The 22,630-nt window shown below is 42.0% G+C and overlaps 2 protein-coding genes across 2 annotated transcripts; both read right to left on the reverse strand.

Annotated features, from left to right (window-relative positions):
- Positions 1-517: 517 nt before the first annotated feature.
- LOC110174543 (retinaldehyde-binding protein 1-like) lies at positions 518-9,563 on the reverse strand. The gene is made up of 8 exons (XM_020940648.2): positions 9,506-9,563; positions 8,731-8,766; positions 7,309-7,437; positions 6,751-6,952; positions 4,265-4,443; positions 2,491-2,649; positions 2,100-2,210; positions 518-1,637 (listed from the first exon to the last, which is right to left on the reverse strand). The coding sequence occupies exons 2-8, from the start codon at positions 8,737-8,739 to the stop codon at positions 1,491-1,493; spliced, it is 936 nt and encodes a 311-aa protein (XP_020796307.1). The 5' UTR covers positions 8,740-8,766; positions 9,506-9,563; the 3' UTR covers positions 518-1,490.
- A 5,405-nt stretch (positions 9,564-14,968) lies between these two features.
- Positions 14,969-22,046, reverse strand: slc39a1 (solute carrier family 39 member 1). Its single transcript, XM_020940623.2, has 4 exons — positions 21,775-22,046; positions 20,012-20,142; positions 19,191-19,511; positions 14,969-17,697 (listed from the first exon to the last, which is right to left on the reverse strand). Exons 1-4 carry the CDS (start codon positions 21,887-21,889, stop codon positions 17,344-17,346), a joined length of 921 nt encoding a protein of 306 aa, XP_020796282.1. The 5' UTR covers positions 21,890-22,046; the 3' UTR covers positions 14,969-17,343.
- Between the last annotated feature and the right edge of the window lie 584 nt (positions 22,047-22,630).

Genomic DNA, 22,630 nt, shown 5'->3' on the forward strand with positions numbered 1-22,630 from the left:
AATTAATTTAACACTCATTATTTCATAAAGTTTTTTTTAACATGTCAACAGTGTGCTCACAGATAGTTCCTGCGTTTTCAATGGTACTGTGTGTATTGATGACATTTGGGAAAATTTCGCTATTTGAGCTGTGCTACGTTGTGTTTTTTTCCACTTTATGTTTTCAACTTTTCTTTACAAACTGCCCCTTAACTGATGTAAAAAAAAAAACTTATGGATAGTACCTGTGGTCAGTATCTATCAAAGTCTTCTTTTTCCTCTTCTTGGTGGGACATGAACACCTCCCCAGGGAGCCTCAGCTGCTCTTCCCAGAGTTCTCCACGTGTCACATGAGGAGTAATCCATAAACAAACATGAAAACCTGTCACACTTGTGTTTGTACAAATATTAACGATTCCCAGAACTAAAGTGTTATTTTAGCAAAAACCTTATTTCTTCAAACTGTTAAAACAAATTCTTACACAACTTTGGACCTCCATTTCTAGACCATTACAGTGTGTAAAGTGAAAGAGCAAACTCCACACAGAAAAGTAGTTTATTTAAATATTTCAAAGCCATAACAGCGCCGTGGCAGTACAGAGGGCAGTTCAGTGCAGGAATACACATACAAGCTTTGATCTCCTCCACCTTATATGCATTACCTTTAACTGTGCAGGATTCTAGGCCCATGTGCTCCCTGTTTAAAGTGCAGAGAACAGGTTCGACTATGCATTTCACTAAAACAGGTCACATCATTCGATTGAAAATGTTTTGCCTCGTCTTTTCTCTGATTGGGCAGAGCTCAGAGATTATGCTGATTGAGGTTTAAAATGACTAAATGTAATTTTTTCCTTGTTTGATCAAATGTTTATCAGAGTGTGATCTGGAGGACTAAAAGAACAACATGGGGGACTAAAGGCGGGGCCGAGAAGAACTTAAAACTCCACCCCTGTGATCTGAAACACCTGTCTGTAATCAGGGCAGTTCTGTGTCATATCACCAACTACTTGAAACTGCAGAAGTCACTGAAGACAGCAAAAGCTTTGATTTAGCCGTTTTTAACTGAAACCTGCCTGGTTTACACTGGTTGCCAAAAGGAACAGTAGATAATGCTACTACAACACCACACACAGTTTAGGTGCAAAAAAGTGGATTTAGTATTTAGTTTCACTTTAAGTACATTATTGGCTACAGTACTACAGAGTATATTTTACTCATATAACTTTACTTTTACTTAAGTACATGATGTCAGTATTCTTCCTATTACCGATCATTTGTACAATATATAAATATGTCAAATGCACTTTAAGTCACAGAACCTTCAGAATCTATAGGCACGTTAGGTTGTGTTAGCTCCTCTACAAAACCTCTAACAACTCAATATAATCATGTCTAAACATCCAAGTACCTTCAGCTAGAACCACTCCACTCTCCTCTGACCTCTGACCTCTGCTAGCATAACACATAACCTTCTCACATCTCTACAATAAGTGACATAAGTGTAGTCACTTTTAGAGCGCTGTGTCCTCAGAGCCGAAGAGCTTGGTGGCGATGGAGCGGTAGTCCATTACGGGGGATTTCCCATCGAAGTCTGAGGGCAGGATGTTCACATCAAACTCCTGAAGGTAACTGTCCAGCTCCTCTCCATGGACAAACACCTGCACACACACACACACACACACACACACACGGACCACTTAAAGGTGCACGCACACATACCACACTGAACAGTGTTGAAGGTGCAGCAGAGGACACAGGTCACTATCAGAGTTTACACATGTACCACTGGAGCAACTACTGCTTGTATGGAATTGCTTTGCCTTTACATGTTCCACCGAAGAATTCAGTGTAGAAACATTAAATCCTCATTAAGTCTTCAGTTTACTTAAAGGTATTTATTGCAAAAATAAATAAATAAATAAATAAAATTGAAGATTTTTGAGTGTTAAATTTAGTGCAATGTGATTTCTTCCTTAATTTCATGTGCTCTAACGCCCTCTGCTGGCACCAATTGTAAAGCATCTTGGAAAGATAAATTGAATGAAATTATGAATTAACATAATGGGTGTTGACAACACAACTTTAGATAAGTGATTTAGTGATTTGGCTGGAGTCCGTACCCTCTCCAGCAGCTTGCTCTTCATGAAGGGTTTGACCACATTGTAGGTGGTGGTGAAGTACCAGGGCTGGTGGGTCACATGGACGGCTTTAAACCTCGCAGGGAACGAGTCCTGTGCACAGAGCGACATGTAACACACTGTCATACACATAACACACTGTCATATACATAACACACTGTCTTATGTATATGTATATGTATATGACAGTGTGTTATGTGTATGACAGTGTGTTATGTGTATCACACTGCCATGTACATAACACACTGTCATACATATAATGCACTGTAATATTCAAACATATACACAAGTCAATACTGTATCCTCTGTCTGTACCCTCTGTGTGCACACGGCTCTGTACATTCTCTGTGATGTTGTGCACATGGCTATGTACCTGCAGCATGTCCACCATCTTCTTGAGCTCGACAGGCTTGATGCCTGAGGCGTGCTGCATGGTGAAGCCCTTAAAGTTTTCAATGAGCACAAATCCATTGATCTGGGTCTCCTCATTCTCCAGCAGCTTCTCCAGGATCACGCAGTAGGCCCTTAAGATCTGACCCCAAACACACACACAAGCATTATTACATATACTACAGAAGTGAAACACAGAAAACTGAACAAGTCTCAACTTATAAATATTTAGGGGTTCAAGTGGACAATCGTATGAATTGCATGAGCATGTGACAAGCGTGTGCTCCAAGATACACCAGCATCTGGACTTTCTTAGGAGATTAAGGGTGTTTGGAGTCAGCTCAAATATTATGATGACCCTCTGCAGAGCTAGTGTAGAGTTTGTGCTACAGTCAGCTGGTCTGGAAACCTGATGGTGAAGTATAAATGGCGGAGGTCACACTGGCTGAACGTCATGAACATCATCATGAGACAGGCTCTGAAGTACCTCAAAGATCCCTCTTAACACTCAGTGTGAATTTCTGCACTCTGAGGGAAGATACAGGGTTCCTTATGCAAAAATAAAAAGGTATAACAATGCAGACCATAAGATTTATTAACAACATGGACTGACTGTGCAGGTGTGTGGAGCAGGGTCATATATTGTCCAGTTGTACATGTTTGTTTTTTTGTTTTGTTTTTTGTTTTGTATTTTGTTATGTCATGGCTGTATGTTGTGTATGCTGCTGACCTTTGCTCTGAGGCAAATTTCTCCATGAGACGAAATAAATGAAAACCTGAAACCTGAACCTGAGGAATTTTACTTCTGTCTCTTTACCATCAGCCCACTACAGAACAAAATGCACATGCAGCTAATGCTTCAGCCAAGCACTGTTGATCAAACATGGCTCCTTCTTCCTGATGTTATGTTGAACTGAATAATAAGAATAATCCATTGGATTTACATAGCATCTTTCAAGCATCTACAGAGCATCACAGCGTGTACAGTGGATAAATATCCACTGTACACGCTGTGATGGTAAGCTACTGCTACAGCCACAGCTGCCCTGGGGCAGACTGACAGAAGTGAGGCTGCCAATCTGTCCCTGTGACCACCACACACCGCATTCATACAAAGCTTAGACTTTGTCTTTAGGCAAGTCTAAATTTAAATGCAAAGCCAAGCTTACTACAAGCACTCCTCCTTCAGCTGTACCACAAGATTTAGACCAGGAATTGTATGTAAGATTTTAATTTTACTTATTAAACTTGACCTATTTGTGTCCCAGATATGAGGTATTCAAATCAAATATTGTATTTTAAAGATAACAATTCTAATGCAGATTTATTCTTTATTACAAAAACAACGGGCATGATTATAATGTGTTGTTCTGGTCCAAGACAATTCTCCAATCAGAAAGCAGAATGCCTCACATGACTCTCTCATTTGTGTTGCAACTTTCAATGCTAAAATCCAGTTGGTTTAAACCTAAAATGCCTCTCATCTGAATGGTCATGAGTCAGTGCTAGTGCAGTCTCTGCAGCTCAGGGAATTCTGAAGTTTCTGAGCTTTCACAATAGGCCTGTGCATAAACTGAGAATGAGACAAACTTGTGGGTGAAGGTTTTGGTGACACAGGCTCAGTTGTGACTGTGGCAACTTTTAAACTGTGAGAGTGCAGACTACATACAGTTCCTTTAACAAACAAAAATAAATATTGCCTACATATCTAACAGTGTGATTCTGACTTGAAGAAGGTGTAAGAAGGTGTGGAGAACCTCATCAAAGGTGATCTCCTCCAGGTCCCAGTTGTTGATGTTGAAGAGCAGGACCACCCGTCCGTACTTGTCTCTGCTGGGGAGCACCACAGGGTACCCGGCCTCGATGGTGCTGCGGACCGCCTCAGGGGTCAGGTTCTCAAACAGCTCGGGGTACTCTCTCCTGAAGCGCACATAGCCTGCACACAAGCACATCCATCACTGTACACAATGAGCCCACTGTCTACTGCCCCAATTAACCCACAGAGAGTGTCCTGGTATGCACACGGCCACACGCCCCAAAACAGAGCCTGAGAGCGGCTCCGAGAGGCCAGAGAACCAGAGGCCCATTTATGAAATGTGAAATTCTAACTTAAAGTGACAAAACACATCCTCCTCAAAACATTCTAATGTTGTATAATAAGCAAAGTGTTGTTCAACAACACAACAGGCATGGTTCAAATAACAGAATCTAAAACTAGCTATGATTCCAGTAACAGTCTCCAAAACCGTGTGTCGTATAAATACCAGTAGCAATAAATATGTATTGTTCAAGTACCAGTGTTGAAAAGCAAGTGTCATTCAAGAGCCTTTATCAAAAACTGTAAATAGAATTCTAAGTAAAAGTGCATATCCGGATAAAACACAGACTTCTGCAGATATATTCATAGCTCCTGTGTCTTCTGTCTCTGAAAACCCAAACATGCAAAGTTCTCAAAGCGGACAGTTGACTGTACGCACAGGAGGGTAGAGGAGCCAGCTGTACTCACATAAGAGTAACATTACAGCAAAATAATATTCCTCAAATAGAAGTACAAAGTAGTTGCCTGGGATCCAAAATACTCTTCTTCAGTACTTTATGAAAATGGGAGTCTGGTCAATGATGAACCTCACAATTTTCAAATGCATGACTGACAGGTGGATTAGCCAATCAGAGACACACATGGTCTGAATCAGAAACTTAAACAACAAAATATGACAGAGGCAGATTTCTGCAGAATCAGTGAGTGAACTACTACACTCTTCATCTGAGGTGAACTACTTTTAATTTTACTTGTAAATGATAAGTTATTTCAAGTCTCTTCATTTCACATGCATCACTAAAAAAAAGACAAATCTGAGTGAACGATCACGTTTGACCAGGTTTGACATGTGACAGAGGGCATGGGGAGTAGACTCATATCAGTCTGTATAAATAATACTGACACATGTCATTTACCAGGCAAAAAAAGCACTGGTCTAAGAAATTAAGCTCATGTAATGCGGTGGACTAAATATTAAATAATGCACAAAATCTGCAATTTACAAAGGACAGACACAGAAATGAGACAAATGACCCTTTGGACCCTCAGTCTGGGTCAGTGGGCTATATACACAGTGATGGGGAAGGCTGCAGACTGGACACATGTCCAGAACACAGTCACTGACCCTCCATAAGGAGAAAGACACAAAAGGTCATTGCTAACAAAGCTGTTTGTCCACAGAGTGCTGAATCCAAGCAGATTCATGGCAACTTGAGAGGGAAAAAAATGTAGTAGGACTTTGTTTGTCATTTGGAAATCACTATCAAAGCAACCTGGGCTTCCATTCCACCTGAGCAGTGCCACAGGGTGATCAGCCCCATGCCACAATAGTAACATACTGTTCACAAGCCTGACATTTCTGTTTAAAATATCCTTTTTAATCAAATTAATAAATCTATATTTCTGAGATGAGTGACAAAAAAAAAAAAAAAAAAAAAAAGAACTTTTTCATTACTATTTCATAAGTTATCTTTTTATAGATAACAAAAGTAACATTAAAAGTCAAGTACAAAACGTGAGCTCCCAGCACAGTGCTGGAGTTCTATAGCACATCTCTAAGACTTGGCTTTGGGTCCAATGTGTCTGAGCAGTGAGCACAGGCTGCAGGTCAATTCCATCCTGAGCAAATACAGGCAGAGCTTTGGATAAGATGCCTTGTATGAGCTTGTTCATCTATTGTCCATATGTAGCTGATTTTAAAAATGAGTATCAACAGAACAGCCCTGGTTGAGTAAAGTGATTTCAGAGTAACCTCAGATCCTGTCTGTAGTTGGTACAATCACTGTGTTGACAATGTCTGGAGCAGATTATGATGATGAGATAGATTATTATGAGAGGGAGAAGTTCCCACTGAAACACACAGGGTTCACTAGTGAAGTCCAGAGTGGACACAAAGGCTGTTTGTTTGCAAGAGCAGAGGATTATTGCTGCTCTCCTGATTAATGAGGACATGTGTGTATGTGTGTGTGTGTGTGTGTTGTATGTGGGGGGGGGGGGGGTCTGCAAGTGTCTAAGCAGGTTATCTGCCCCAGAGCACAGGAATGAGGCTCCAGCACTGGGCACATGAGTGTGACTGAGGCTCATTGAGCTCAAGGATTTGTACAAGTATCAAATCATAAAAGTACCAGTAAGAGAGAAATGGAAAGGTACCAGCCCTCTCTCCTTCTCAGTACATCAGCACGTCAGTAGATCAGTGGTCCTCACCCTTCATAAGCTCGTGGGCGCGGGACACATCAAACTTGCGCGCTCGGAGAAAACGCAGCAACAGGGCATCTGGTTTATCCCCAAAGGTGTCCAGGATGAGTGTGCCGAGGTCATCCCCCTCAGCGCGCTCTCGCATCAGGGCCCTCAGCTCCTTCAAAGAGGCCCCCCTCCGCTCAGGGGTCTCATTCAGCTCATCTTTAGCCTGAGAACAGAACAGCAGCGTGGTCAAATACACAAGAGCAGAGCAGAAGATGAGCTCTGGAAAACAGAATATGGAATAAAGCAAATTAAATTACTCTATTTTCTGATCCACATTATAACGTAGTTTCCTCATCACAAACAGACCTGGACTTTGGGTTTTGTTTCCCATTCCCTGGGAATACCCAGGGAATGGAGCTGTTAAATGAACAAGCTCACAAGAGTAAATTTTGCATAATATAGGACCTTGTATTCTTGTCAAGATACTTTACATCATGGATTGTATACAACATAATCTGTCCATTTTACAGGTAAGAAGCACTAATACAGAAGTTCCTGACAGCGTTACATGTTACTTGCCTTCTGCACTGTGTGGGGGGGCAGTTTCTGGCAAACTCCAAACACAGGGCCATGATCCTTCACCGTCAGATGCTCCAGTTTGGACCTCATGGCCTGCTCCTCCTCCGAGACCATCCGGAACGAGCCAGTCTACATCACAGGGATGAGTCACAACAGACACCAACAGCACACAGAGACGAGTCACGACAGAGACACCAACAGCGCACAGAGACGAGTCACGACAGAGACACCAACAGCACACAGGGACGAGTCACGACAGACACCAACAGCACACAGGGACGAGTCACGACAGAGACACCAACAGCACACAGGAACGAGTCACGACAGACACCAACAACACACAGGAACGAGTCACGACAGACACCAACAGCACACAGGGACGAGTCACGACAGAGACACCAACAGCACACAGAGACGAGTCACGACAGACACCAGCAGCACACAGGGACGAGTCACGACAGAGACACCAACAGCGCACAGGGACGAGTCACGACAGACACCAACAGCACACAGGGACGAGTCACGACAGAGACACCAACAGCACACAGGGACGAGTCACGACAGAGACACCAACAGCACATAGGGACGAGTCACGACAGAGACACCAACAGCACACAGGGACGAGTCACGACAGAGACACCAACAGCACACAGAGACGAGTCACGACAGACACCAACAGCACACAGGAACGAGTCACGACAGACACCAACAACACACAGGAACGAGTCACGACAGACACCAACAGCACACAGGGACGAGTCACGACAGAGACACCAACAGCACACAGAGACGAGTCACGACAGACACCAGCAGCACACAGGGACGAGTCACGACAGAGACACCAACAGCACACAGGGACGAGTCACGACAGAGACACCAACAGCACACAGGGACGAGTCACGACAGAGACACCAACAGCACACAGGAACGAGTCACGACAGACACCAACAGCACACAGAGACGAGTCACGACAGAGACACCAACAGCACACAGGGACGAGTCACGACAGAGACACCAACAGCACACAGGAACGAGTCACGACAGACACCAACAGCACACAGGGACGAGTCACGACAGAGACACCAACAGCACACAGGGACGAGTCACGACAGAGACACCAACAGCACACAGAGACGAGTCACGACAGACACCAACAGCACACATTTATTTAAAAAACTTTAACTCATTTACTTATGAATTCTGAACAATAACAAATTGCTCCCAATGACAAATTTGTAGCACCATTCAAGTCTGTTTTTCTCTCGACAGGTAGGGGGCAGAGCCAGGACTTGTGAGTCCACTGTTAATCTGCCTCACACGCACAAAGGGGGGGCTCCCACAGCACTGACCCCCCCCCCCCCCAGCACACAGAGGCCACTGCCTCAGACAGATCAGACATACAACACTGTGTTCATTACTCACTGCAGCCATGGCCGAGTCTCACAGTCGTCACTAAATCTGCAGGAAAACAAGAGCATTTCATTACACGAGTACTCACTGTTCTCATGTTACTTTATTTATTATTTATTTTCTTCTGTCAGCTGACATCATCATCACATTACAATGATTTATGTCACAGGAAATTATTATAAATCGATGCACTCTGCACCTTTCTGTGAGCAGTTTGCATGTTCTACCTGTGTCTGGGTCATTAACCTAAAACATGCACAATTGGTCAAATCTTCCAGATAAAGTAGTTCTGATGAAAACTAGCTCAAGATGAGGACAATGGGCCCCCGCGCTTTGTGCTGGAACACCCACTGCTCCTGACAGGTGGCCCCAGTGCCTTTAAAGGATGGGTCAAATGCAAAGGACATATACCCTGACCTTAAGTAACCATATGTAAGTGGTAGCTTATACACACAATTGAAATATGTGGAACATATAATACACTGAAATATTTGGTCCCAATAATTATCAGCAAACTACATTTGGCAGTTTTTGATATGGTCAAATCCTCATATAATTCTCTATAGTCCTGTTTTAAAATAACATATAATTACAGTACATCCACAAGACACATTTTCAGGTTTATATAGATTCTTTCATGCCACTTCTTTAAAGCTACATTACGTTACATTCCGAATATTTAGCATTGAAAATGACATCTGACATTTATGTGCAGCTCGTCCTTGTACATAAAACAACATGAAACAAATCGGGCTGTGATGTCCAGTGTGTGAGAGCCATGTCCTACCTTGAGCTGATGAGAGCCGCAGACTGAGGCAAGAGCCAGAGACGCACAGAGGAGCACCCACACAGGGGAGGAGCAGGGGCCCACAGGGTGAGCACCCACAGAGGGGAGGAGCAAGGGCCCGAGAGGCAGAGACAAGAGAGTACCCGTGGGGAGGAGCCTAGGGGAGAGAGTTCTTTTGTGGAGGAGCTGGGACCAGAGAAGCAGAGAGCATAGAGGGGGAGAGTACCTAGTGGAGGGGATCAGTAAGGACCAGAGTACCAGAGTGGAGCTCACAGGGAGAAGTACATGAGGGGAGGAGCAAAGGGCTGAGGCAGGGAGGAATAACAGAGGGGGAGAGTACCCACATGGAAGGAAGGAGTCCATAAAAGGAAAGAACCTGCAGAAAGGGGAGGAGCAAGGGCAGAAAGGAGATGACAGGGAGAGTACCTGCAGAGGGGGAGCCACGAGTGCCATGGTTCATGTTTTGTAGTGGTGTCTCACCTGTGTCTCATTCATGTGTGTGCATTTATACCCTGTGTTCTCGTCTGCACTTTGTTGGTCCATTGTCTCTGTCCGAGTTTCTCCGTGTCTCTTGTCATGGCAATTTAGTCTTGAGTTTTGGATTTTTTTGAATTGTCATTAAATAATTTGAAGCAGTCCTGCGTTTTGGGTCCTCCCTCTGTTTACACGTAACATCAATGACCTTAAGTTTTTGTCATTGTGGCACTTTGTTGTTAAAGTCCTGAAGGAAACACAATTTAAGAGTCACATTTTTACAACATAATCTCCTGTTCACTCAACAGGCACATGCATTTGTCTTCTGAAAGAAAACATGATATTGACTGACAGAAAAAAAATATTTTATTGATGCTAGTTTTTGTGCTAAGATATTATGCAGAAAACCCGTTTCAATTAGAGGCAATAAAAAAGAAAGTTCAGTCCAAACATTGTGAAGTGAATGGTTCATGCGTCCACTGTACTCCCCCCAGACTCGTGTCACTGTCATCACTGCACGACCATCATCTTCTTAACAATTCACCTCAGCCTATTGAATTTGAGTATTGATGGTGGCAGTAACTCAGTTGGTAGAGCATTCGCCCACTGATCTGAAGGTTGGTGGTTTGATTCCAGCTCTCGACATGAACATCACAGGTTGAGCGGTCAGATCCACTGACCCACAGGTTGGCTGGTGTGATTCCAGCTCCCACAGATGAATGCTGCCGTTGTGTCCTTGGGCAAGACACTTAACCCACCTTGCCCACAGTGTCTGCGTACAATGATGTGTGAATGTGTGTGTGAATGGGTGAGTGGTTCCTTGTTGTAAAGCGCTTTGAGAGCCTTGAAGGTGGAAAAGTGCTATAGAAAAATGTGACCATTTACCATTTACCATGGCAGATATTCCAAGGAGAGACTAACATGAGCCTCCTCGACACAGCCCATGTGTGTGTGTGTGTGTGTGTGTGTGTGTGTGTGGTCTAAAGGAGCAAATGATGATCATGATGAAAGGCTTAAATTGCATCAATTATGGAAACTTCTGTGCATTTGAGTCTATAAATATGAATGTATTTTCATTAAACTTAAAAGAGCTTTCTCAGCACTAATGGAGCATTTTGGGAAGGTCAACCCAGATGATTTTAAAAGTTCATAAATAAGCACCACCCATCCCTGTAGCTAACCCCCACTAAACTGGTTTAGACAGAGACCATTCAGATCAGACAGAGTCTTTTTATTTTTAAACCAACTGGATATCAAACATTGGAACTGGCAGAGCAAATGAGAGACTCATGTGAGGGTCATACTGCTTTCTGATAACATAACACACAACAACATGAGAGTGTTACAGTGTGGTTTACAGTGAGGTCCAGCGTCGAGCAGCATGCAAACACCACACACTGACCCCAAATGTTCTGGGAATCAAACCAAGGAGCTTCTGGCTGAGATGCTGAGAGCTACACCCTCTAAGCCACTGCTGCCGTGCACCCTGTGAAAAACACCCGAGCAAAACAGTGAGTCACCTGTCACCTGTCCCCTGCCGGTCAGGTGCTGTGCAGGGGACTCACATGGGGTCTGCTCACATTCCTCTGTTGGGGAGAGCTGCAGATTAGAAATCCAAGAGTTAGTGAATAACAGGACCACACATCACTTTACAAGAGCTCAGCAGCAGTGGGAGAAACACTGATAAGTAAAGAACAAAAAGAACAAAAAGAACACATCAGCCTGATGCACTCAGAACATGTCCCACCTTTAACAGCAGCACTTTATTCAGGCCCCATATTATGCAGCATTTGTGAGCTTTTAGCCAGGTTAAAATGTTGTTACCTCCTCCAAAACATACAGTTGTGTTTTGTTTTATTCACCGCATTATTTGTCTGTCTACATCTCCAAAGCTCAAAATGCTCCATTCCACTTTGTGATGTCATGAAGTGGCAGTTTTCAAGTGAACAGCTCCTTTTAGTTCAGTAGAGACTGGAAATTCCAGAGCTGAAATTATCCAAATGATTTTAAGGAAGGTATATGGAGTTTAAAAACACAGTGGAGCACTTCCTGTATTACCACATGATGACATCACAAGGTGGAACCAAGTGTTTTCAGTTTGAGAGAAGAACTCAGCGTAGATATGCAAAGTTTGTGTGTTAAACATGTGTGAATGAAACAAAACGCAAGTCCAGGTGTGTGTGTGATGAGGAAACATTAGAACAGCCTCATCGGGCCTTTTAAGGTGAAAAACAAGGATTAAAATGGTCCATGTTTGTTCTTGTTGCAGTAGAAGCCTGAGTGGAGAGACTGTGAAGCAAACACTCAAGTGTCAGGAGATTCCACTGTGGAACAGAGAGCCAACATGAATCATCTGAGAGACAAAGCACAAACCCACAGTCAGCGATGCTCAGGGGCGAGTCTGAGATTCACATAGTCCCAAAACAGAAGTCCTGTTTGCACACTCGTGTAGTGATCACTGTGTCACATTTGAAAAGTCCACCATTTGCATCTACAGAAGTGAAAGAAAAAAAGGCTTGTCTCTTCTCCCTCTCATCCTGTGCCCACTTGTCCCCCGTCTCTTGTCCTGTCATGTCCTCCTGTCCCCCTATCCTCCCCTGTGATATCCCTGTGTTGCCCTCATGTTCCCTGTCCCCCTGTTCCCTGCTTGTCCTCTGCTTGTCCCTGTCCCCTCATTAGTGCAGTACTATGAATCCCTCTGTGGCTGCACATGGGCCCCCCCCCCGTTACATTGTTAAAACATAAATAGGACCACACAAATGATGAAATTTGTTCTAATTTAATCAACAGGTAAAAGTGCTGTTACGCTGTCAAATATATTACTGAAGTATATTACTGAAGTAGGAGTAAAAGTATTGTCTGACAATAACTTCAAGCAGTGCTGTTGTATTACAAATGTAAATGTAGTTTCAGCACTGCCCTCTAGTGGTAAACTAGTGACATTCAACTCCCTCCATACTGACCAGCACCACACACTGAGCCTTCTCTCCATACTGACCAGCATCACACACTGAGCCTTCTCTCCATACTGACCAGCACCACACACTGAGCCTTCCCTCCATACTGACCAGCACCACACACTGAGCCTTCCCTCCATACTGACCAGCACCACACACTGAGCCTTCCCTCCATACTGACCAGCACCACACACTGAGCCTTCCCTCCATACTGACCAGCACCACACACTGAGCCTTCCCTCTGCATTGACCTTAGGTCCAGTAGCTCACTCCTCATGAGTGACACTGAACAGTCACAGGACTCACAGCAGGAAGTGAAGGTTCTGTGGAGTTATGTTTTGTTTCAATCACACACACATAACACACAAACTCTGCAGATTTAGGCTGTATTCATCTCTAAAATGCTCCTCCACCTTGTGATGTCATGTAATAATACAGGAAGTGCTCCACTGTGTTTTTAAACTCCACAAAGCTTCACTAGAATCATTTGAATGTAAAAAGTAAAAAAGTAAAAAGTAAAAGTGAAAAGTTGCCTGGACAAATCCAGACTCATCGTTGTACCAGTGGCTGATGTGGATCTGTATAACAAATACAGAGATTTTCTTCTGGATTTCCAGCAAGGTAAAAGGAGCTGTACACTTGAAAACTACTACTTCATGACATCACAAGGTGGAACAGCATTTTGAGCTTTGGAGATGTAAACAGACTAATAAGAAAGAAAGAAATTCACAAACGTGTGAATGAAACAAAACCCTCTGGGTTGTTTTTGAGGAGATAACAACATTCTAACATGGCTCACAAGAGTCAGTTTTAATATAAGACTTTTAAGGTAGACAAGGTTTGATCAAGTCATCACTTATCAAGACTCCAGAAACCAATTTTAACTTGATGGTAGTGTAGTTTATCATTTGACTCTGCATTTTGGATGACAATTCTGCAGTGAATAGACAGGTAGAGGGAGTTTTAGATCTTTAGAATTTTAGAATTCAGTGCTACTTCCTGTATTTTTATTTTTTTCACAAACTGCCACTTAACTGATGTAAAATTATGATGTAGCAAAGGTATATCCCACCCACTAACAGCAGCATCACACTTACCCCGTACTGAGTATGTGCAGAGAGAGACTACTGCAGACCTGTGCACTGTGGTGGTACATTTTACTCTGCATTCACTTTGTGTGCACATTTTCAGACTTGTTTTACACTCTAGATGAGTTTGTATTGCTGAGTTTCAGATGACATCACTATATTCTCTAACACTTTATAGAAAAGGGTACACATCGTTTGGAAATGTTTATTACCCATTAACCCCTGGACCTCCTGATGCTGCAGGACACAGAGGAGGGACACTTTTGTCTCTTCCACAGGATCTGCTGAACCTCCCTGACCTGAGCTCCTGTGAAACTGACCTGAGACCTTTGACTGACACACAGAGGACACTGAGATGCACAGTGGAAATGATGCAGCAACAGTTTACTGCAGCCAAACTTGAAATTCCCTCAGGATCTCTCTGTCTCTAATCCTTTACTAAAGACTGTAATTAAGGATTAATAAACATTTGTAAATTGTTTGTAATTTGTGACTGTTTTATAAATGAACAATAACACTTTTTGTCCACATTTGTAAATTAATATTAAACACTTCAAGACTTTTCAATTACAAAAACAGATTTCTCTGTTTTGAAAAAAATGGCAAAAAGTTTTTGTTGCCATGTTCTACAGATCTTCTGAGTGACAGTGGATTAGATCAGGGAGGGAAGGAATATTATTTAGATTGCAACAAAACAGTTAGCTTTCCAAAACATTTCTATACAGAGAGTAAAGTGGACGCCTGTGACCACTTTATAAAATCCTTCATTTTTGCAAATAAACTCACTTTGTTCATGAGGTCACACACACGCACGCACACACACACAGACACACACACACACACACGCACGCACGCACACGCACGCACGCACACACACACACAGACACACACACACACGCACACATGCACACCCCCGCACATATACATACATACACACACACTCCTTTAAATTAAAACACTAATAATTTATTAGTCAAACTGTAGCAACATAAAATCATAACAGAGGTCACCAAAACAAGGCTAAATGAAGACAAATAAAAAATGACATTTAAATCAAATAAAATTCCCACCAAAATGCATTTCTGAACCTCATTATTTCTTACATTTAGGTTTTAATATGGATCTTCTGAGCTATGCAGCAACACAAATCTCTACGAAATCAAAATCATATCTCAGCTGAGACTTTGCAGCTGTTCATCAACCTTCCGAGAGTGTGACGCTAACTGAGGCACTGCTCTGTCTGAAGCTCTGTTACTGTAGACTTTAATCTGATCTTTTAACACAATTTAAACATAAAGAACAGACTTATCTGGAACTACAACTGATGAGCTGATTTGTGCTGTTAAACACGTCTCTCGCCAACAACATTTCAGTCACAAGCTCACTAGCATTAGCCAACAGTTTTTCAGTCAGTCACACTTAACTTTTAATTGAAAATCAAACTCCTGAACAGGACCATGAATCCTCTGACTGAGGCTCCTGAAAATGTGCTGTGTAAATAATAATAATCATAAAAAAGGAATTTTCAGAATTTGATGTCATAATGTCAGATGGAGAGCGGACTCTGTAGAACTCTTTGGGAGATTCACTTTTTTGAAAGAAATGTCCTAATGACTGATCTAGAAAATGAACCTTATCTGTTTGAGATGTTTAAAGTCCTTTAAAATCATTATTGTGTTTTGGGGTTGGATAATGACACCACTTTTGGAAGCTACAGTCAAAACATAATTAGATTTTTGTCTATTTCTCTTTGAGCTTTGTGTCAGTTTTTGTTTCCTGTGGATAATAATTACAGAGATGAACCATACTGAACCATATATATCTATGGTGGATTGTTCAACTCAAGAAGAAGAAAAAAAAAAAAAAAAAAAGACTTAAACAGCATGTTCTGGAGCTTGTGATCAATCCAGGCGTTCACAGTTTTGTTTAGGACTTTGAGGGGTGTCAGGGACTGACTGAAAAACTGCTGGCTACTACTAGCCAGCTTGAGACTGAAATATTTGAAAGGGACTTGTTTAACACAAATCAGCTCACCAACTGACCGAACTTTCAAGTTAGATTGTATTCAAATAAAGATCAGATTAAAGTCTAACAGAGACTTCGGTGTCACACCCATTGGGAAAGTTGATGAGATCAGCTGCAAAGTGTCTTTTGCAGAAACATGGAGTTAATCACAGCATGTATTGTCCTACAGGCCGAGTGCAAAAGCCAGCGCTGGAGTGAAGTAGTTTCACTGGTGTGTTTGAACCTCTAAGAATACATTTAAATAATACATACGAAAAAAAGAGTTACTGAATTTGAGCGATAACAAACCCCGCTCCTCTTATAGAGGTATTTTACACAGGCATTTCCTACACACACTTCAGCTGCAGAGTGACACAATCAAACACAGAGTCATGCATTTAAGTCACTCCTAAAGTGTACAGTGTCTTTGGCTTCAAACAGGAGAGCACAAACATTAAAAAGTACCATAAAAAAGTACCTACAGTAGTAACACGGGAATATCAAAAATAAATGAAGACACATCTTAAATACATGTGGAGTGGTCATAAACAAAGTAAACAGGACACAGGGCTGGGTCTGAAATTTAAAAAATCTGTTATCTGAATCTACTGAATACATCTCTATATATTACAGTCTGTCTTATTTGTGTCTAGAGGGTTTATATTGAATACAAAATTTGTCATCAATATGAGGAACTAAATCATTATTCTAGTCATGGCCCAGTCCTGCAATAAACACTGACCACAAAGGCAAACGTAACAGTCGCTCCTCACACCTGCACCAGCTGCACCGATACTGACACATCCTGTGTCACTGTTTGTGTCAATATAATCATTCTGCTGAGGGAAACTCAATAAAAACAAATGAGCGATGACTAAAACTAAGACTAAAATTTTAATTAAAAAGTCAAATTAAATGTCAGTTCAATCTGCTGTTGAGTTTTCAGTTAAAAAGCAGTTCGTTTTCATTCCTCTTGAATAACAACCTAGTATTAAAGGTCAGAGGTCAAATGGTAGTCGCAAAGGTCATATGGTCCAGTGGTGAGAGCTGATTCCCTCCTCACACTTTCTCTTACAGTGTAACATTGTATTTATAAATGTGTGTGACTGATTTATGTGTATACAATTTATAAAACCCCATTGTTCAAATAAGATCTTTGAAATAGTCATTGATGCACACAGCACTGCACAGATGTTAGTGTACAGACAGCAGTGTACAGACAGCAGTGTACAGACAGCAGTGTACAGACAGCAGTGTACAGACAGCAGTGTACAGACAGCAGTGTACAGACAGCAGTGTACACTGCAGTGCTTCATCAGCCCACAAAGGTGAGTGCTGCCATGATGCAGAAGCCCAGCAGGAGGAAGAGCACTTTGAGCAGTTGTCGTCCTGGAGAGTTGAGTTCGTGAGGCAGGATTTCCAGAAACGTGATGTAGACAAATGTGCCTGCAGCCAGCCCCTCCAGCACAGCCTGCACCAGAGCTCCAGAGTCCAGGTGCGACTCCATCACCCCGATGCCCAAGGCGATGCCCAGGGGAGACATGAGAGCAAACACACCCAGGTACGCTGCTACCCAGCCCGCATGCAGCCCGCTCTGCACCAGCTTCACCGACAGGCTGAACACAATGATGGACTTGTGCACCAGGATGGCAATGCAGATCTGCAGAACCTGAACAACACACAGAGTACGGGTCAGGTAGAACATCAACTGACAGTTCAATGTCCTCCTCCACCCCAAGAACAGGGTTAGACGTCAACAGTGTCATTCCTCAACACTGTAGTTGCAGGACTACATGGAAACAGAAAGTTAAAACAATTCCTCAGAAAATTCTCCATGGCGATACATACTTTTTATGCCAACCATTTGAATATTATTGCCAAAGGAAGTAAGGAACCCCATTTTCATGGAAACAAGGAGGTCCTCCTCGAGGCCAAATAAGATTTAAGTTTGTGGAGATGCAAGTCTGCTCATAGTAAAGACACACACATTTAAAAAATGTTTTTCAGTGCAAAAAAAAACATCTAAAATGTAATAAAAGGTGTAGTTTTTGACCAAGAAAATGCTTCAAAGTGATGAGGCTTTAAGCGGGTCTAATAGTGACAGGTTTGTATTGTAATAGCTGGCAGGCGTATTGAGTGAGTGACTTTGTGACGTATACGGTGACCTCCTGACTATTTCAGACCACAATAAGAAGATTCAACAGTTTTTTTGGGGGGGGCTGCTATAGAGTAAAATGAACACCATTAGTTCAACACTGTAGTAGTGCAGTAATCATGAGATGAGAGCAGGTCTTGTGACCACAGACACATTTGACCTCATGATTAATAAATCCCTGGTATTTAAAGGAAAGCAGTGTAGTTCTCCTGTTCCTCTGCGGACATGGTACTGAGTGTGTGTTATCACTACAGCACACTGTTTCTCCTCCATCGGGCTGGCTTTATCACTTCTATGGGTTTGTTTTTTAATAATAATTAAGAAAAAACACACACATTATGACACAACCCAAATAGTGATGTAAAGGGTTGCTACTTATACGATGACAGTATAGACCCTTTAAAATGCTGAGTCATCAGAATGTTAAAAATTCTGGAGAAGATTCAAAAGAAGAAGACATAATCCAGTGTTTAACTGATTCACAGATTTAATGACTTGTTGTTTTAAGGTTTTATAACAAACAATTCTCACTTACGAAGGTTCAAATATACGCTTTTCTAGCCTTGTATTTATGTTTCACAAAAAGTACAATTTATAGTGAAATGTGTAATATATCTCAACATTTTTATATTTGCCCAGTAAAACCTAGAAAATCTGGTTGTTTAAGAGAGGATCATAATCCTCTCTTAAACAAACAATTCATTTGAAACAGAACAGTAAATGTCTTTAAACCGGGCTCTGATATTACTCACATGCTTTTCATTTGCCAAATCATCCTGAATTTTACTCATGCACCATATTCTATGGTTAACCCCACTTCACCATTGAAATGTCATTATGTTTCATTTTTACTTTTGCCTCCAGAACAGAATAAGACAGCTAATAAGATACTCTGTTTGCAGAGGAAATGATGATACTTGAAAAAGTGTAGCCTTTCTGATTTGCTCAGTGTGTCCATTCAAACTGCTCTGGAGGTTGAGTTGTGATTCATGCAGCGCTGGTCTTACCTTGGCGTCAGTGTTCTGCAGCCCGATGGCCAGTCCCTCAAACACAGAGTGCAGGGACAGAGACAGGAAGAGCATGAAGGAGCGGAATGGGGAGTGAGCCTGTAGGTCAACATGGACGTGATGCCCACTGCCCTCCAGCTCCGGGCCCACCGCCTCGACACGCCCGTGTGTGTGCCCATGTCCATTTTCGTGTCCATGCAGAAGAGGCTCCCTCTCACTAGCAGGCGCTCTCCTCTCCTGGCAGTGCAGCACCAGTTTCTCCAGGATAAGCACAGTGAAGAAACCTGCTGCCAGGATGAACTCTGGGACAGGGAAACTCGTCTGAATGTACACACAACATAATAATAAAAGAAAAGAGAACACACAAAAACAAACATCAGCACACATGGAGCTCATAACACACTAGCACACCTGCACACTATTGAAATGGGACGTGTGCCTGTAACTTGAGGTTCAATTTAGTAAAAAATGTGAATGGGCCAGACCTGTAACCACAAAAGTGAAGAAATATCACTCTGTACTCTAGTTTGGGACTTGGGACACCTCTTACACTTGGGTCTCATTTGGAGGTCATTTCAAATAGATTTAGATAATAGACAAAATACTCCCACTATTCTCCCACTTCTACTTACACCACATTCATACTAGGCAAGGTGGGTGAAGCGTCTTGCCTAAGGATACAACGGCAGTTTTTGTGATTGACTCTCCCTTGTGGCCCAGCCCTGCTCAGCTTTTGAGATCTGACGAGATCAGGCTTTGACAAGCCGGTATGGCCACATAATGTACACTGTGTGCTGGTCCTGTAGTGATGCTGGACATACCTCCACCTGCCGGGCAGCCAGCTCTGCGCTGATGTCCGACAGATAATCTGGGAGAATGTCCAGGAGACATGCTGCCAGAAAGACTCCCCCAGCGAAACAGCTGATCAGGCTCAGCACAGTGCGGTGAGTGTCTGCAAACAGAGAAGAAACTTTATCACAAGAAAGGCACCCAACAGCAACTTTAAACTCTTTATGCTCTTTGCATCGTGAGACTTCTCAGGAGCATACATTCTGGAGCAGGAGTCTCCAACCTGTAGCTCAGGAGCTACCAGTAGCTGTCCACTCCCTTCCACTCCCACTCACCAAGAGATATCTGAATCATATGTATTGTGTTGCATAACTAAAATTTGATTTGATTAAATGTCTATTACCATTGTAAATGTATCATTCTGATGCCTATCTTTGTGCACTAATAAGTGGATTATAGTTGTGTAAATGTTTTATAGTCATCGAACTGCACCCCTTCTAAGGCTCTTCTATTTACTCTACTTCTTGTGACTGCTAAAATGAGTAGCTCATCGGAATTTTCGTTTCGTAAAGAGGAACACCAGAGGAAAAAGGTGGGAGACCCTTGTTCTGGAGCCTTGTTCTGGTGGGTCTGCAAATAATGAATGTTATGTTTAAGTCCAATTTAAGAATAAATAGTCAGGTGAATTATCTTTCCCTCCTACATACTGAAAATGCATCACATCATATTCACTAGGACGCTTTAACTCGAGGTACATTACATTATACATAGTAATCAAACTGTTCAGCCACAAAAATGGTTTCACTTCCTTTTCAAATGAGGCATGTGACAATCAGGGGAGAGTGGCTAGTCCAGTTTGGTGTTTCATTTTGTGCTAGCATAAGCTTTATTCCTTATCAGGTGACTATATTCTGGATAGTGCAAGAGGGCTCTTAAGGCAACTCATGAACTCCGGCACCACCCAACAATGTTTGATACTCAATCTACTTCATCTAATGCTAAACTGTTTTGTGAGTGGATTAAGGACTCACACCCACAATATGTCCAGCCAGATCAACAAAGATCACATCAACTCAATAGCCCCCCATGGCCCTTTCACTGTGGTTTGGAGTTTTAACTTTAGGAACAAAGATGACTTTTTAAAATTAAAAGTCTGTAAAACTTAAGAGAAGTTACATTTTATTGAAATGTGTCCTTGGCGTTACATTTCCTTATAAAAGAAACAGAAGCTTTCAAATGTAGAGGCAATGGTGTTATATGGTATTACTACATTGTCATTAGTTTTACTCAATTATTTAGCAGAATTTTACATAAATGTATTACCAAATTCAGTACAAATCTATTTTGCTGTTATGTTTATGTCTATCTTCCCATTTTGGAAATTTTAACATAAATGTGATATAATATAATAAATATTTTATTGCCTTTTTCCAGTGTGTTTGTTTTCCAAAAAACTGTAATACCATGAAAATCTATGTTTAGGCTAGGTAGTAGTGATGCTAATATAGTACTGAATGTATTTGCTAAAATTTTGAGTCAGAAAATCACCTCATTTTGATAACGTCCCTGGATTACGAGTAAATTCAACACAAAAGCAGGCCACATTTCAGTGTAATGTAAACCGTATGACTGCGGCGAAAAAGGGAAACACAAAATTGAACAATATTTGGAAAAACATGACTAAATTCCCTGATGGAACACACTGTAGCCTATACAATGATTTTATTACAACTTCCACACTTGGGAGACAGACTCTTGTGTTTCTTGATTTTATCAGTCTATGGGTGGGACGTACCAGTGCCGTTTGTGTCCCGAAACCACCGGACTCGGGCGGGGATGAAGCCGAAGAGCAGCGTGAGGAGCAGCAAGCCGAACAGAGCTCCGATCTTCACCTGCAGAAGGTACTCCATGTCCTGCAGAGGAACAGGCGGGGGTTCAGCGGGGGTTCGGTGCCTTCTCACCGACTGGAGGAGCGCAGTGTCCCGCGAAGGACCCGGAGCCGTGAAGGAGACATGAGGAGTGTGTGAGTGTGTTGTGTGTTCCGCTCACATACACACACTGTAAAGGAGACACACGTGACACAAACAGACCGACAACAAGAGTACGGCGGCCGAGGGGGAACAGAAAGGGTGCGATCAAAACAGAAGGAAATGCGAAGAAAAAAAAAAAAAAAAATTAAAAAATTGTTATTATTATTATTATTTTATTTTATTTTTTTACGGATTGTTATGGGGATCATTAACTTAAAGCTGTAATAGATTCAGACATTTTAAATGCTGTGGTTTGTTTGTTTGTTTGTTTGTTTTTTAAGACAGATTTTTGTAGAGATAATTTTTGTTCATTCTGAAATGAAAGAAAAGCATTCCATTTATTAATAAAGTTTTCCTATGTGAATTACAATGTTTCTCTGCTTTTGTCCTTATGCAAGTCAACAAATTACTTTTTTTTTTCAAAGAAGGTGAAGTACAATTTCTGTTCAAGCCAGTCCGTTAGGACAGTGTTGCTGAGAAGGATTCACCAGCCTCATCACTGTTAGGCTATAATGATTAAATAAACGTACATTTACCCAGAAAATAATGTCAAGGGTAAAAATTTGAATATCTTTTGTTTGACAGTTTGAATATAATATATAAGAATTTGCTTTCGCCAAC

This window comes from Boleophthalmus pectinirostris, unplaced genomic scaffold (assembly GCF_026225935.1).
Source record: "Boleophthalmus pectinirostris isolate CB_2022bp ecotype Guang Dong unplaced genomic scaffold, ASM2622593v1 HiC_scaffold_19, whole genome shotgun sequence".
NCBI lineage: Eukaryota > Metazoa > Chordata > Actinopteri > Gobiiformes > Gobiidae > Boleophthalmus > Boleophthalmus pectinirostris.